This window comes from Zophobas morio, unplaced genomic scaffold (genome assembly GCF_036711695.1).
Source record: "Zophobas morio isolate AGI-343-1 ecotype UQ-CSIRO unplaced genomic scaffold, CSIRO_AGI_Zmor_V1 ptg000030l, whole genome shotgun sequence".
In the NCBI taxonomy this organism is placed as follows: domain Eukaryota; kingdom Metazoa; phylum Arthropoda; class Insecta; order Coleoptera; family Tenebrionidae; genus Zophobas; species Zophobas morio.
The window spans coordinates 15,160,951-15,176,644 of NW_026972135.1; the positions used below are offsets into that span (position 1 = coordinate 15,160,951).

Sequence of the window (15,694 nt, forward strand, 5' to 3'; positions counted from 1 at the left end):
TTTAACGATATTTAATTTGTGCCTGTTGTGGTGACCGAAGTTAAATCAAAGTTTTCGCGCTGAAATTAATTAACAGCGGCGCGAAATCACACTTGAATAATTTGAATTTGAAAAAAAAAAATTCAATCACAAAAAGGAAATCGTTAAACATAGGCAACCAAATATGCATGTCGGGTTTAATGCACGTAGCGCTTAGGGATTAGTTTGCATGATTATTGAGTTAGATGGCAGCACGTAGCGCTAGGGAGATTTCAGTTACAGGGTTAGAGGCAGTGGCGGAACTGAGGGGGGGCCAGGGTGGGCCATGGCCCAACCAAAAATTTTGCGGCCCACCCTAGTGCCCACCTCAATTTTTCTAGGAATAGCGGTGTAAATTTTTAACTTGTTTTGTAAAAAAATCTCGAAAATATTTTTTTTAGTCCCCGCCAATGAAGCCGGTGCCCACAGATGATGTTGCAGCTTTGCATCCTAGCAATGCTTTATTTTTAAATTTTGACGCCTTAACTCCTTTAGCCACTTTTTATCAAAGTAATTTGGATTTGTTGAAATCAGAACTTATGATACGGCCAACAACGTTGACAAGGTATGAAAATGAAAAAAACGTGAAAATCACGACAATAATGGACCTTTTAGACATGTTAAAAATTTATAAAATTGCATTTATTGAAACTTACTAACTAGCGGTTATTAGTGCTACAATTCCAGTATCCAGTACTGCATGTGAACGTACTTTTTCCACTTTAAAACGTTTAAAAACATGTGTGCGTAATTCTATGACCAATGAAAGACTAATTCATCTTGCTGTGACCAACGTCGAATCTTCCGTGGCAAAATCTTTAAACATCGAAGATATTGTTAAAGAATTCGATGCTGCTCACAACAATCGTCGAATATTACTTCATTAGGGGTAAGTCACTTCTATGCGGTTATGCATATAACATTGCAATGTGTGCCCAATTAAGATCTTGAGGGCCCAACCGTTGGCCCACCCTAGAATTTCATGCTAGTTCCGCCACTGGTTAGAGGGTTGGTAGAGAAGCTGCATGGCGTAGGATCATTCTGAATGTGCTTGTGTGAGTGTAACCACGTAGTAAGCACTAGGTTTAACTTAGTTGGTTTTGTAGTAAATAAAATGGGAGGAAGCCTTTGTTTAACGACAATCAATCGTAACTTTCATAATGACACAGTTGTCCCCAACCCGCGCAGTTAATTCTTGCGGCCTTTTAATCGGAAAATGCAGACTCCCTGTCTGTCTCGCGAAACACATGCTGTAAATTTGTTCCATTGTTTGTAAATTCACCAATTAAGTTAGTTTTTCTTAATAGTCAACTACTGCAAACATAGTTTAGCAATTTATATTGTAAATAAACCACTTGCTAGAAGATTTCATGAAATTCACTAATTAGTCGGGAAAACACCTTATTGTTTAATTACGAATAAGCTTCTGGATGCATATACGTAAGTATTACATTATAACACTTCTTAATTCTTCACACAAGATTGCTAATAGTTCATTTACGGCAGTTAAACAATTTCATTATACTGCGAAATGGCGGGGATTATGATATTTTCTTCCCTGAGGTGGTTATCATCGTTATCATGATTAATTCATCGGGGCATGCCTCACAACGCCACGGATTGATTAATTCATCGAGGCATGCCATCACAACGCTACAGATTGATAAACTAATCGAGGCATGCCTTCACAACGCTACAGATTGATAGAGGTCCGTTCTCGCGACGCTAGAGATTAATAACATCACCGAGACACTTTTTCCTCGCAACGATTTTAAAATTTACATCACCGAGACGATTTTTCCTCGCAACGATTTTAAAACTTACATCACCGAGACGCTTTTTCTCTCGGAGCGATGATTGGATATTTTTGTGTTTGTTTATTATGTGTTTTATTTGGGTAACCAGTTCGCGGTATTTTAAACTCTCAAAGTAAATTATTTTTGAAGTAACCAATCATAATGATCATGATATAATTTGGCATAATGTAAACTCTTTGTTTGAATCGTTGATAAAGTGTGGCAAATATTAATCTCATGTAAATTTTGTTAACTCTGCAAATTTTCGCCTCATACAATGTTTCTTTAATCTCACAATTTTAACCCCAGTAATTTTCCTTTGTTGTTTAATTTTAATTGAACGTAAATTTCATGTTCTACAGTTTTAACCTCACAGAATATTTCTATTTGTACAAATTCATTTCACACCAGATCTCTTGTTTCATAAATCCTTGCTAAGTTTTGTTTTGTAAATACTTTGTTGATGAATGTTTCTATCATATAAATTATTTAATGTCCCATCTTTAATTTCATATAAGAATTATTTGTTGTTTAAAATTTCACAAGATTGTATGGCGAATTTAACTGTTGTTTATTGCTCTTTGAAACTTTAACACTCGTTCAGTTGTTGGTAATATCAAAGTTATAAGAGACTGAATATTTGAAAATGGAATTGAGGTTAAATGACACAGAAAACGTGGCAGAAGCGAAGTTCGGTTCCTAGTCGAGCTGGCGAGATTTATCGTGTCACCTGTAGAAGCCGACAGGTTTGGATAGATTCAGGGGCGGCCGCCGATGTTGTAAATTTCTCGACTTGGACCAGTAGTCGAGATCTCTTACGGGTCGGACGACCGTAATGGCCTAGTTTCGCAGGGCACGTTCGTAATGGAGATATGCGTGTGGGGTAGGCTTTGCGATAGATCGTCGTGGGGGGGAGAACAGCTCCAGACCGGTAGCCCCAAACTCCGCTTGTGTTACAACACCTTTTGTTGTGCTCCTGTTAACTGCCGTAGCTTTAAAAATCAGCCGCCACACGCCCGTAATAACTTGTGTATATGTATCCAGTTACTTGATTCAGTTTTTGCTTTGTTTTATTAAATTTGTGATATTCAAATATTTGCATTGATTCCAAACAGATGTATAAGATTTTGCGTTTGTTCGTTTTTCATATGTGTATGTCTGTCAATTCGCGAGTGTTTTCTTTCATATATCTTAAGGTGTTTGAAATGTAATATTTCGGTGAATAAAACCCCAGGGGGTTTTTGGGAATGAAGACCGATGACGCCTTGACCCTGCGGAGTAGCCAGAAGGACAAGGTGAGTCCCTTTCGCTCTTCGTTTCTTTTCCTCCCAAGGAAGGATTTCGAGCTCCCTAATTTTGTCTATTATTTCTTGCGCTCTCAACTCACATGCAGTATATGCTCACTTGTATGAAAGAACGTCTTCCCGCCATTTTTCAAAAACAAAAAAAAAACACAACGTAGGTTCCTATTTGTTAAACGGTCAAATTTTGAATTTTTGAATTTTTCGCGGGCCTTTCAAACTTTTTCAAGGTCAATTTAGAGGCGGGAAGTTTGGGTTATCACACTGTGTTTATTTCTTATGTGCTTTGTTTTAAGCTGTGAACAGGTTTTTTTTTAAGCAGTAATTTGAATGATGTATATATGACGATATGACGTCATGTAAATTATTGAATTGTTTGAAATTTTTGATCGAGTATGGCATAGTTAAATTTTGCGTGTTTCGTTTCTTGTAATTACAATTTTTTATGAAAAACTGTTTCTGTCTTCGTCTGACACACTGTATTTATGCACTTCTTAAAATTTTGCCAAAATTAAAAGAATTTTGCTGCAGTTGGCTGCGTCCTTGCGAGGATGAAATTAGGCTCCATGAATGTGGCTAGGGTTGGGACAAATAGACCTTCACGAGGAGAAGCCCTTCGCGCCGCTGCGCTGTCGCTATGCGCCCCCACGCTGTGTAATGTTTTCACTCAGCTTGTTCTTGTTCGACTGCCATAATTTGTTGCCATAGCATCGGAATACCTTGAGTATTACCATCCAGTTACTTTAGTTAGGCTTTCTCTTTTTTAAATTTAAACATTGAGCCATTTTGAGAGCCAGAACTTTGAAAATTATTATCAGTTTATTCAATATCATCGTGGACTCGACACGGGAAGGAATATTTTATGTTATCATTTGTGTTCTACAACTTGAAGGTTGAACATTTATTCTCAGACATTCCTCTCACAAGGACCTTGGTGCCGACGGGATTTAATACGTATGTACTCGTTGTGTTTATGTAATGTGGGAATCTGGTTCACGATATAATCTTGATGAATTAATTTTGATTTAACCAGTAACTTGAGTTGACGTGTAAATAAGATGTTTTCTTATTTGTTCTTAACTTAACCCGTGCCGTAAGGTCGAAAACTGCAAGAGCTCGATCGCCTTGATCAGAGGCATCGATAAATTTTGTCTCACTTTGATAAAATTATTTACCTTAGGCGTAGATTCCCCTTTTATATTTGTCTACTTTCTTTCATCTGTTGTAGATTTTGTTAGACAATCTCTCTGAATGACTTTCTTTGTGCTTCATAACGCAACAAAGTATATGATACAACCCAGTAATCGAAAATATTTATTTCATAACAAAGTTTGGACCATGTCCTAAATTGCAAAATAAAATTATTAACAATTAACAAGTAATCCTAGACACTTAGCGTTTTCCAAACGGAAAAAATAAATACAACAATTTTACATTAATAAAGCATATAAACCTATATACAACTTCAACTAAAAATAAGTCTTATCACTAACGTCTCTACCTTTTCTGTTTCTTTGTAAAAATAGATCACTTTTAGTTTTAGAAAACTTTTCTAAAATATACAAAATGCGCTAAAAATATTTCAATTGCTTTGATACTGCTAGTCAATATTTTCTAGAGATCCCAATTGCGAGAGAGTCCTAATCACTTCAGCTTTTTGATTATCGGACAATTTTTGTATAATCTGTACTACCGCATCTAAAGCCACATCTGGACATTCCTGTAACACACCCTATGTATGTAGACCATTTTAAAATGAAGTTAAAAATTTACCTCCAGTGAAGAATTAATTTGATTTATTATAGTATCCTTCTTCACACAATACAAATTGTGGTTGATTATTGACTGAGTTGTTGGCTTTTGCAACTGATCCTCAATCCAGTGCACTACAGTCTGATTGTCGTCCCACTTATAACCCTACAAATAAAAACCCATTAATGTTGTATTTCTAGTATCAAAAACTAATTTAATTTTACCTCTGTTGAACCTTTATCTTCTATGAACCACCTTCTTAACATGGCTTCGCCTTGCCCTCCTTGCAACAGAGGTTGTGCCTCCAACAATGCCGTTACTACCTTATCTTGAAGCAGAAGCCTTTTCAACCTCCAGTACAAAATCGACCGCGATTTGCGCCATGGTACAATGTCCTGTACAAAAAAGTTACCAACATTCTTTAAAACTACCACATGGACTTACATGGATCGTTCCTTTCTCCAACATTCTTTCCGGTGTGTCGTGCAGATCCGCAAAATGAACAGACACTTGATGGTACATTGGCAACAACAAATTCTCTCTTTCTGCAATTTTTGCTTCCAATTCGATCACTTCTGGTGGCTTTTTCTGTTCAACCGTTTGCGATATACTAGACGTCCTTTCCCCAGTCGGCCTGGTTTGATTAATTTTATTCAACTTTTCGTCCAAGTCTTTGAGAATAGGATCAAGTCTGTGCATGGTTTTGAGCAGATCCCTCTTTTTGAATTTAATTTCGACAATTCCTTCGGGTTCCAGAACACCACCTCTTGCCTCTGGATCAGCGTACATCTCCATATACCTTGCATTGATTGTAGGATCTACGACTGCCCAAGCACCTCCTCTCAATTCTCCATTAGGTGGAATATAAATGATGATTGGTTGTTTGTACTGACGCAAACCGTCAACAATGTAGGCACCGAATTTCATGATTTGTTCGTACATGTCTTTCATACCGCCGCTGAAACCACGCCAGTTGGCGAAGATTAAAAGGGGGAGGTCTTCCCGGGAGAAGTCTTGGATTGCTTGGGCTGTTTTGTAAGCGGAGTCGGGGAACCACACCATGCCAGCTTGAGATATCGTCTGGAAAAGAAAGCGATATTAAGTCAGGTATTAACTCGTTTCTAGTTTTAGAACATAGCTATGGAATGAATTTACTTTACGATTGTTTACTCTAGATGTGTACTGTGGTGTCCCGATTTGAAAAATTAAATTCGCATTTAAGTAAGACCTACTAATATTAGTCAACTATTTACTTAAGTCAGGTTATTACCTTAGCTTCCGAATCCAGGTTAGCAGGATCCGCAGGCAGGTTCAACTCAACGGTTCGAGTTTCCACAGCGATGACTCCTACAGGAATCCCACCCAACCGTGCGCGCCCGGCCACCACAGTCTGAGCCCACGGCTTCATAATCTCCGACCAGGAGCCTCTATCGAAAAAGCCACTTTCCCAAATTTTCGGATCATCTAAATTACACAATTCTCTTAAAACGCGTCAACACTTTGGTAAAAATACCTACTAGGTGATTGTCGGCCTTCCAACATCCACCTCGGGTCATAGGGGGTTTTGGTTGGCATAAATTCAACTTCACGATCGATGGGGTCGATAGGTTTGATGACCGGAAGCGGGCTAATTTTGTCTTTTGCCACATACGAAAGCCACTTCAAAATGGTCGCTATACCATCCAAGTCACCTTGATCAACTTTGTGTGAAACACCGTTATTGTACATGATTTGGATGCCTCCTAGTTGGTTATTTGAGGCGTAGACTTCGCGTCCCAGCAACTACACAAAACCCGCTTAAGTATGTATAAATTTAGTCAAGAGGACACGCTTACTTTATTTAAGGCACTATATCCAGTCAGGATTATGTGTGAATTTTCGATTTGAATCACCCTTTGACCGAGTCGGACCACGTAGGACCCAATACCGATCGCTCTACAAGTGACCATAGAAATCGTGACGACTTCATCGTAGGCTCGGGAAGTCTCCCCAGCTATCATTCCAGCGTATCTCAGATTTTCCACACCCAAATCATCGTCTTTCCCAATGATGTCAGTCAGTTTGTATCGGGATTCCCCTTCATCTTCGATAAGTACCGCTCTGACTGAGTTCAGGGACGCTAATTTGGCGTAGTCTTCGGGTGTCAGGTACAAGTACCTGAACCCTTTATCTGGCTCGGTATTGTCTTCCCACGCTATTTTAAACATGCTTTTAACTTCTTCGGCAAGACCAATCCGGGCTCCACTATTCGCAGCTATGTAAATCTGTGACAAAGAATGCAATATTTCCGGAAACATAGATATTATGAAGACTTACCCTTGGTATTTTGAGACAGCGTGAAATTTCACTCGCCAGTCCGTAAACTTTGTCTTCGCGAGGTCCGAACGACCCAATCATGAATGTTATATCGTTGGCAATAACAATGATGTCTCTGCCTTCAGGGTACTCAGGAGTGTACAACGTGAGTCTCCAGGCCACCATTCCTACGTTGTTTTCGCCAGGGACACGTTTCTGCTCGATTAGTCGGGTTTCGCTTTCGTCGAGGATCAACTCGACGAAGTCCATTAGTTTATCAGGAAGCTGAATGTGTTCTGAAAAACGAGGGACAATAGTTTTTTGTTTTTTATTTTGGATTGATGACCCACCGGAGATGCGTTCGTTCATGTACTGTTTCCACTGTGCATCTACCATCTGTCTAAACATGTCTGGAAAATCATACACATAGGTGGTACCAGACGACTGAGCTTGGAACCGTTTTTGTTGCAAATAGTCCTTAGCGAGATAAGGGGTTGAAATTGGAAGACCGTGCATAGGACCTTGTTTCTTACCGTAAGCTCTAAATTTAATCTACAATAACAACCGTAATTACGAGATTGGTACTTAAAATTCTGCACTTACGACTCCAGTATCAGGATCTACAACTTCTGTGTACATGTTAATATCTAAATAGTAGCCACTATCGTTGGCTAAACATAACCTTATTGTCTGAGTCGGTGAATTCGGGGCTAAACGAATAATCATCTTCAATTCCGCTTGTAGAACCCTCAACTTCCACAATCTTGGACCGTATCGCATGACCATACTAGTAACAGCCTCTTCGATTTTCGCCGGGTCCATGATTACCGTCGGGACAAAATTTAAGAAAATATGGTTACAGTCCGTCCTTCTGGAATGAGGGTGTGAAAAGGCCACTTCTAGTTCATCCATAGCTTCTAACAGTACGCGTTCACCTTCGTTCTGAAGGTACTCAAAAGAAGCCTCCTTTGTTATCAAATCGGAATGTCTAATAATGCTTCTGATGAAGAACCTATAGTCCGTCACTTCTTTCCCCTTGATACCTTTAGCTTTACCCAAATACAGATGCATCTTTTGATTCGACGTAGGTAACGCTTCGAGATTGTAATTTCTCATTCGATTCAATTCCAACTGGAAGGCACATGCTGGTTCGAGGTGTCTATAGATCTTGTCTTCTTTAAAGTCATCGCGTGCTCGGAAGGTAAAGAACTTGGGTGATTGTTTGTGCTTGAGTGCCGCGAAAGTGATGCGTCTCATCCCTCTACTGATGAGTTCTTCCTTGTGACGTACAAAGAAACTACTAAAAATTCTACTCATAGCAGCATCGTCGGTATCTCCTTTGTCTTTGATACCCACGTGTAAGATATGGATAGGTTCGTGCAAGCAGGTGTCTTCGGTGTACGATCTCTGCCCGTCAAGCGACAGACTCACATTAATCGACGTACTGTTCCTCGACTCGGACCCGCTCTCCACAGCAATCAAATCCTTAACCGAAATAGTGGCCGGGTTGGCAAAATCTTCAATCAAATCAAGAATTTCATCGGCGTACTGTTCAAATTCTTGGAAGTTTTCAAACGCTGCCATACACCCGGTCCTTTGAAACGTATCCACGATTCTGGGTCCTTCATCTAGGTTTTCTTTAAAATCGTCGATTTTGATTAATCTGTTGGGGTGATTCGGGGGCAGCAGGAATTGGAAGTGCACTAGTGGTACCTCGCCGCTTAGTTCTAAGTGTTGCAGACACGTGATGTCGTAGCTCGTGTATGCTCGTCTCACGTATACTTCCAACGCGGCGTTACACACGGCTCTATTCGGATGGTAGAAAAAGTCGTGCAAAATATCGAAGATCGACGTTTCTGACACTATCAGTTTTTGTAGATTCTCTGGGTGGAATTCGTGTCCGTACATATCCACGGCTGATAAGAAAATACTCTCCATTTGGTTGTGTCTAAGCTCGTATGCCGGTTGATGGGCTGCTATGAGTACTTGTCGGGCTCGCAATGCCACTCGTGAGTGTTCGCTTCGGTTCAACGAAGTCAGTTCGGTTAGGGCCGGTGCTAATTCATCGGTTAAACCGGGTTCGTTGGACCAAAGGTGATCAATCAACATTGTAATGAGCAAGTTCTTCTTGGCTACTTGCGCGTGTGAAAATATTGTAGCTAAGACTACTTGCATATCGTCTTTGTGCTTCTCGCGCAACAAAGCTACACACTTATCATAAGAACCTTGTTGAAATTGACTTTCGACGTCGTAGTATTGTCTTAACAGTTCTTGGACTGCCACCTTCATGCGTCCGCGGATTCCATTGCGGTAACGCTGCACCAACTGAACTATTCCTTCAGTTGCTAAGAAGAAACCGTCTCTCTCTGTACGTTTCTGCATATTAGCGGCGTGACTATCAATCACACTGGCTATTTGTTGACTGGGGAACTGTGCCAACACACTCGTAATATTCCTTTCGTACAAACTCATTAAGCGCCGGATTTTCTTCTCGACAGCCAGAGGAATCCTACCAGAGATAGACGCCATTACTTGCTGCAGTTCCAACAGTGGCAGACTCGGATCCCTCAAACTCGACATGAACTTCTCGATAACTTCCCTCAAACGTGGCGCGTTGTAAGGATCGGGCAAACAATACCCAGCTAGCGTATTCTCAAGAATAGCTTTATAACTATTATGAATATGGTTCAGCTTTTCCGAAACTATCGGCTGCGAGACGTCCAACTCCGGAAACGGTCCTTTGTAAGGCGACGCTTTCGTGACCAGCGACGCATCATCGAGCTCTAGGGACGCTATAATCGACCCCGCTTCCAAAACCGCTCCTGGTCGCTTCACGTAGAAGACGATCCCGCTCTCGCCTGCCGTCAACGTCATGACCATCTTCATCACCTCGATTTCCGCGTACGCTTGTCCTTTTTCAACGTGGCCGCCGTCTTCAACTAGGAAACTTAGGAGTTTTCCGGCTGACGGTGAGCGCAGAATTGTGGGATCGTTCTCCTTTTCGAAGACACAGGTTTGGTTGCCTATGACGATCCGGTAACGATCGACTTCTTCTTTCATGTATGTTGTGAACGAGGAGCCGTCGACGGAAAGCAGGATTCCTCCGTCGCTCAATCTGTGCACTTCGATTTCTTTGAAAGTGCCGTTCATCATCAAGAAATAGGTGTTTGGGCCACTTTTTGTGGCTTGGACTTTGTATTTGTTTCCGCCGTGGATTAGTTCGACGTCGACGACGTTGGTCAGAGTGTTGGAGCCTTGGATTTGTCCTCGTTCGAGGGAGTTTTGGAATTCTTGGAAGGCGGTGCTGACTGTTTTGTCTGCTATGTGCAAGGAGCCGCAAATGACGCCTAACATGACGTTGGGTTTTTCGGATTCGACTTTTTCGCTGATGAGGATGTCTAACCAGGCAGTGTCTATGGTGTTTTCCTGTGTGAAAATGTAAGGGTTGTGGTATTTGAGACATTAAAGGAGGGACTAAAAGAAATGAATATCAAGCACATTTAAAAGATAAACTGATATGAAAATGTTACTTAACAAAATAAGGCAGGATTAATTGAAATTTCCATCAGTCAAATTCATACCCTCGTGGACTCGAAAAACGGGGGCCTTAATATTTTGTTATATATTTAATAGTTTATTTCAGGCCTAATTATTGTCTTGTAGGTTTAATAATATTTTTGTGTCTTGAATTCGAACATTTATTCTCGATGGCGCCGTTCTAAAGCTTTTGTTTTTTCTGAATACTGGTAATCTGGTTTACAGTGCCAGGTGCAGGATTCGAACCTTCGCTGGTTTTCCTCCGCTTTCGTTATAACGCTCACTGCAGCTAGCTTGCTGATTCCTAGACTGCCATAATTTAAATTTGCCACCATACAAAAGAAAAAATGATTCATCAGATTGATGTAAAAATGCGGTCATGTTTAAAAATTCACCACCAGTATTAAAAGAGGTAATTTTTTTTAGTCACCTTGCTTTTACTACTTGTAAACAATTAAGTACTACTGATTACAATTGAAAATTGTCAGTTTTCTCAAGTTTTTCGGGTAAAGCATAAAGTATTTTGCTATTTGTAATAATAACAATATTAACGAGTGCCATGATAGTCCACTTGGTAGGTAACCTTGACCCAGTGCATACTATTTTGTGTAGGAATATGTTATTTGAGGTAGGTTGTGTAGGTGAGAATTGTTGGTTTTCGTTCATGTATATTGGTTTAACCAAAACATCAAAACAAGGTTTATATTTTTGTATAATTTCAATGTTAAATTTGTGTTGATGGTAAACAATGAATAAACATGTTCGATACACCTAATTATCTGAACGTCAAATTCATACCCTCGGGAACTTGAAAAACGGGGGTTTCAATATTTTGTTCCAAGGTTTATAGTTTGTTTCAGGCCTAATTATTATTCTCGATGTTCTAGAGCTACTGTTTTTTTATTTTAAATGTTGGTAATTTGATTTATAGTGCCAGGTGCAGGATTCGAACCTTCGCTCGTTTTCCTGAACCAGTTCTGAGTCTAGAGTCTCAGTTCACACGGCCAACCTGGCTTTCAGTCGAAACGACTTAAATTTGGTATAAAAATATCCTCTGAACTTGCTTTAAATGTTGAGGTTGGGAATTTTATTTAGTCTATTCGAAGAAATACAGCTTCCAGTTTCTTATATAAATTATCAAATTTGATTTGCGAACTTCTTTTATAGTAACCCGCATAAATTAATATATCGAGGCGGATTCATAAACCATAGTTTACAGACAGGTTAGAGGCAAGTTTAAAAATTTTGTTCATCTGTCAAATTTTTTCGGTATATCTGGGCTATGTCACAATGTCCATTGGCGAATTTGGCTCCGATTTTTAAAAATTCATGTTGCGTCTAAGTAAACGAAATTGACATATTCTGCATATTTTTTTTAGAAACATAATTCTTTGTGCTGCAATGTACAGTTTTTCCCATGATACAATAAATACTAGGTATGATATTGCGCACGTACGGAGTGGGGGAGTGACGTCACTCGGTGAGTAAACACAGGCATTTCGCGCGTATTCTGCGACGTTTTTCTGTCTTCCACGTATTTTTTAGAAGGTTTAGTGGCTATACGTTATGTTTTAATAATTTTATAAAGTCACAACGATGCGTTGTGGCGTTTTTGGGTGTAATAGCGATAAACAGTCAAGACATTTTCAAAAAGACATACAATTTTATTCGTTTCCAAGGGACAAGTATGGGTTATTTCTTGTTGTCATTCGGACTCTTGTATAGTAAAAAATGCAAGAGTGTGTTCACAGCATTTTAGTGAAGACGATTTCGAACGAAATTTACAACACGAACTTCTGAATTATCTTCCTAAAAAAGGAAAAAAAACTAAAGTCTGGAGATCAGCCAAGTTAGTTATAGAAATTTGTTCTAGGGATAAAATCATAGAAATTAAGTAGGTTATTTTACTTGAATATTGATATAAATCAAACAAATTCAATTACAAAAAATGTTTATAACGCAAGTGCTGCTTTGGATGATATAACAGAATCTACAAGTAAATCTGTTGGATATATTGAACATTATTTATTGTATTTAAGGAAAGTGCTTTTTTTTGAAGAATAACTTTTAAGTTTGTACGTTTTTTTTTTGTATGATGTATATTTCTTTCTCAAAGGAAACGATTATTTGAAGACGTACCTAGTATATCCAATATTTAATTATGTTTTTTTACATAGTACAAATACAGATCAAGAAATACAGAGAGAAGATCTAGAAGCAAAAATTGCTTATCTTAAAAACAAAACGACGAACTTGTTTTCATAGCTTGACGAAAATCAAGCTATGAAAACAATTTTCACTCCAAGAAAAATTGTTAATTAAGATGTAGATTACAGTTCAATAGTACAATGTATTTATTTTTAGTGATTACTTTTTCTTGTACTCAGTTTTTGAAAGTTTAGAACAGAATTTCTAAAGTAGATTTCTGTTGAGGATAATTATGTTCACGTTAAATGTGCACAATTACCATAACAACGAGTCTGTTCATGATAATCAATAATAAAAACCTAAAAAAGCAAAAAATGGATAATTCTGAAGATCTTGGCATTTTCAGATAACCTGTGCGCTACTAACCAGAAAAATAGCACTTTTTTTTATAATTATCTCCCCATTAAAGCCGCACTTTTCTATTGAGTACACGAAAAATAATATTAAACGCGAAATTTTAATTTGTTACACACAATAGAAATACGTATCAAACTCCGTTAAATTCGTTTTTACAATTTAATTCAGGTCATTGACGTAAATTTAGTTTTCAGGTTGTTTAATGCAGCACTATAATTATTATATTATAATATAGAGGTTGTGCAACACATTTTTTTTAAGTACATAACGAATTATAACAATAAAATTAAAAAAATATTAGCGATTCTTCGTGCTTTTATGCTGAATTCCACTAGTTCTACTCACCGAGTGACGTCACTGCGCGAGCTGGTTTAATTTTGAGCCGCACGAGTATCATACCTAAAGAATTATTATATCATGAGTTTTTCCATTACATTATGTTTACTATTTTCAATTTTATATGTATAACCCATGTTTTTCAAAATTCCAATGGGTGTATGACAAAAAATATATTTGGAGCAGGTGCTGGAATTATTAATATACCTAATAAATTTGGCTTAGTCTTCTGAATTTATTTAAGTCCATTTAAGTTCATAAGACTAAACCAAATTTATTATATGTATTAAATATCACTGAGCAACAATGGATCTCAACACATTAACTTTAACGCTAGTTAAAACTACCGGACTGATTGTTGTCAGATTTTATAGATATTTTAGGAATATCATATAGTAAAAGCGTTAATCAAAAGTATGTCAAGACTAGACAATTTTTAATAGAAAATGCACACGTGGAAAAGTCAGAACATCATTTTTCATGTGCAACTTTAAAAACCCAACACCCTGTATCTTTAAAATAATTTTAAATTATAGCCTTAAACGAGTTCTGTCAGACTGCTTCAAATAATTTTTCCACAAGCCACGATTAAAGCGTAATCCTTGGTCTCTAACCAGCTCGGACAGTTCTACATGACATAAATCAGTGGTGAAGATTCCTATAATTAAAAACCGGTGTAAAAAACCTAACAATTCCACTAATTTTTGCAAGTAACGGTTTAGGTAAAGTGAGTTGTATTCATTTAGTCATTACAAAGGCTATAATTTAGCGATAACATGTTCAAGGCTTCTTTATTATTGTTCTATTACATAATAATTCTAGTTTTTAAAAATAAGAAACTCGCACAATTCTTCCGGACTCTAATAACACTAAAAACATACATTTTCACTTGCTTGAGAAATTACTAAGAAATTAAATTCGTCGAGTTTCAAATGATAAAATTGTAGTGAAAAATTTAGGGAGAGCCACAAGCGTTCATAGATACTTCAACAGGTTCTGAAAAAAATAATAAACTGTTTTGTGTGTCTCCACAGTAATGAATTAAAACCAAAGGTATGTGGACACGTACTTTTTTACTTTTATTGACTGTATTTTTGTATTTATTTCCGTCACACAGATTCGTCTATTAATTGGTAATAACAGCCGTTTTTTATTTTCATATTTAACTCATCAATCAAATTGTGTCCCCCCATTTCAAAAGGTCACGAGCCGCCACTGAAAATAAGGTGTCAATACCCATTATTTCATAGGTTTTAATTTGAATAAATTAAATCTCATTAATTTGCATCTTTTTAATACTATGTTTTCTTCTTTTGGTTATTTTCCATGCATACCTATGTATTCTTAATATTTTCAATTTGGAATAAATTAGCGAAATAAAAATCCATCGACCTATTTCGACATTCGGTTTTTTTTCATTAAAAAGTGTCCTTTGATAAAAAAAAATATTTTCCTTGTACATAATTATTACATGGCACGATAAGCATTTATAGGCGACACGACGTAAGATGATCGAACATGGTTAAATCAGAGAAACGTGTTACACTGAAAGAGGTTAAATGATCTGATAATGGACAGGTTTTCTACGTGACACGAATAGTTGAATCTTTAATATAACTTTCATTTATTCAGGTCTTTAATACTCATCATTTACATTTCAAATTCAGTTACTAAACCACATGTTCGACATTGTAATTTTTCACCATGAAAGTACAAACAACGTATCTATTACATATTGTTTATCACACATGGGTGATAGTTTGTTTTTAAAGCACCCAAGTTATGGCCTATGACGTTGAACATAAATTGTTTTTATGTGTCATGGCATTCCAGGTCTTGTTTTTCTTGTGGTTTTTTTATTTTAATTTCAAGAATCCTACACCCTACTGTTTTCTTATTAGTATTATACTGCACGTGTCCCAATTGCCACACGTGTCCTTGCTGAAATAATGTTGACTGGAACATCTTCAAATGGGAAAACTACTAGAATTACAGACACAACCTTGCCCTATAACAATGTATCTATCAATATTTTTATGGCAATTATTAAGGGGCGGCTTGTCCTTTGAGGCAAGTGAGACAATACGTTTAATA

General features: G+C 37.7%; 1 protein-coding gene across 6 annotated transcripts in view; it reads right to left on the bottom strand.

The window, feature by feature from the left end:
- Window positions 1-4,416: 4,416 nt before the first annotated feature.
- Window positions 4,417-15,694, bottom strand: part of LOC135139095 (acetyl-CoA carboxylase) — a 50,002-nt gene continuing 38,724 nt past the window's right edge. For 5 of the 6 annotated variants that reach the window (XM_064069184.1, XM_064069179.1, XM_064069185.1 and 2 more), the window contains exons 7-15: window positions 7,766-10,588; window positions 7,184-7,714; window positions 6,703-7,131; window positions 6,385-6,649; window positions 6,138-6,331; window positions 5,312-5,947; window positions 5,092-5,262; window positions 4,889-5,032; window positions 4,417-4,835 (exon numbers count right to left, since the gene is read on the bottom strand). In XM_064069184.1, coding sequence (XP_063925254.1) covers window positions 4,716-4,835; window positions 4,889-5,032; window positions 5,092-5,262; window positions 5,312-5,947; window positions 6,138-6,331; window positions 6,385-6,649; window positions 6,703-7,131; window positions 7,184-7,714; window positions 7,766-10,588 — 5,313 coding nt within the window. In that variant the 3' untranslated portion in view covers window positions 4,417-4,715. The remainder of the gene's footprint in view (window positions 4,836-4,888; window positions 5,033-5,091; window positions 5,263-5,311; window positions 5,948-6,137; window positions 6,332-6,384; window positions 6,650-6,702; window positions 7,132-7,183; window positions 7,715-7,765; window positions 10,589-15,694) is intronic. The other variant, XM_064069183.1, reaches the window with a different exon arrangement.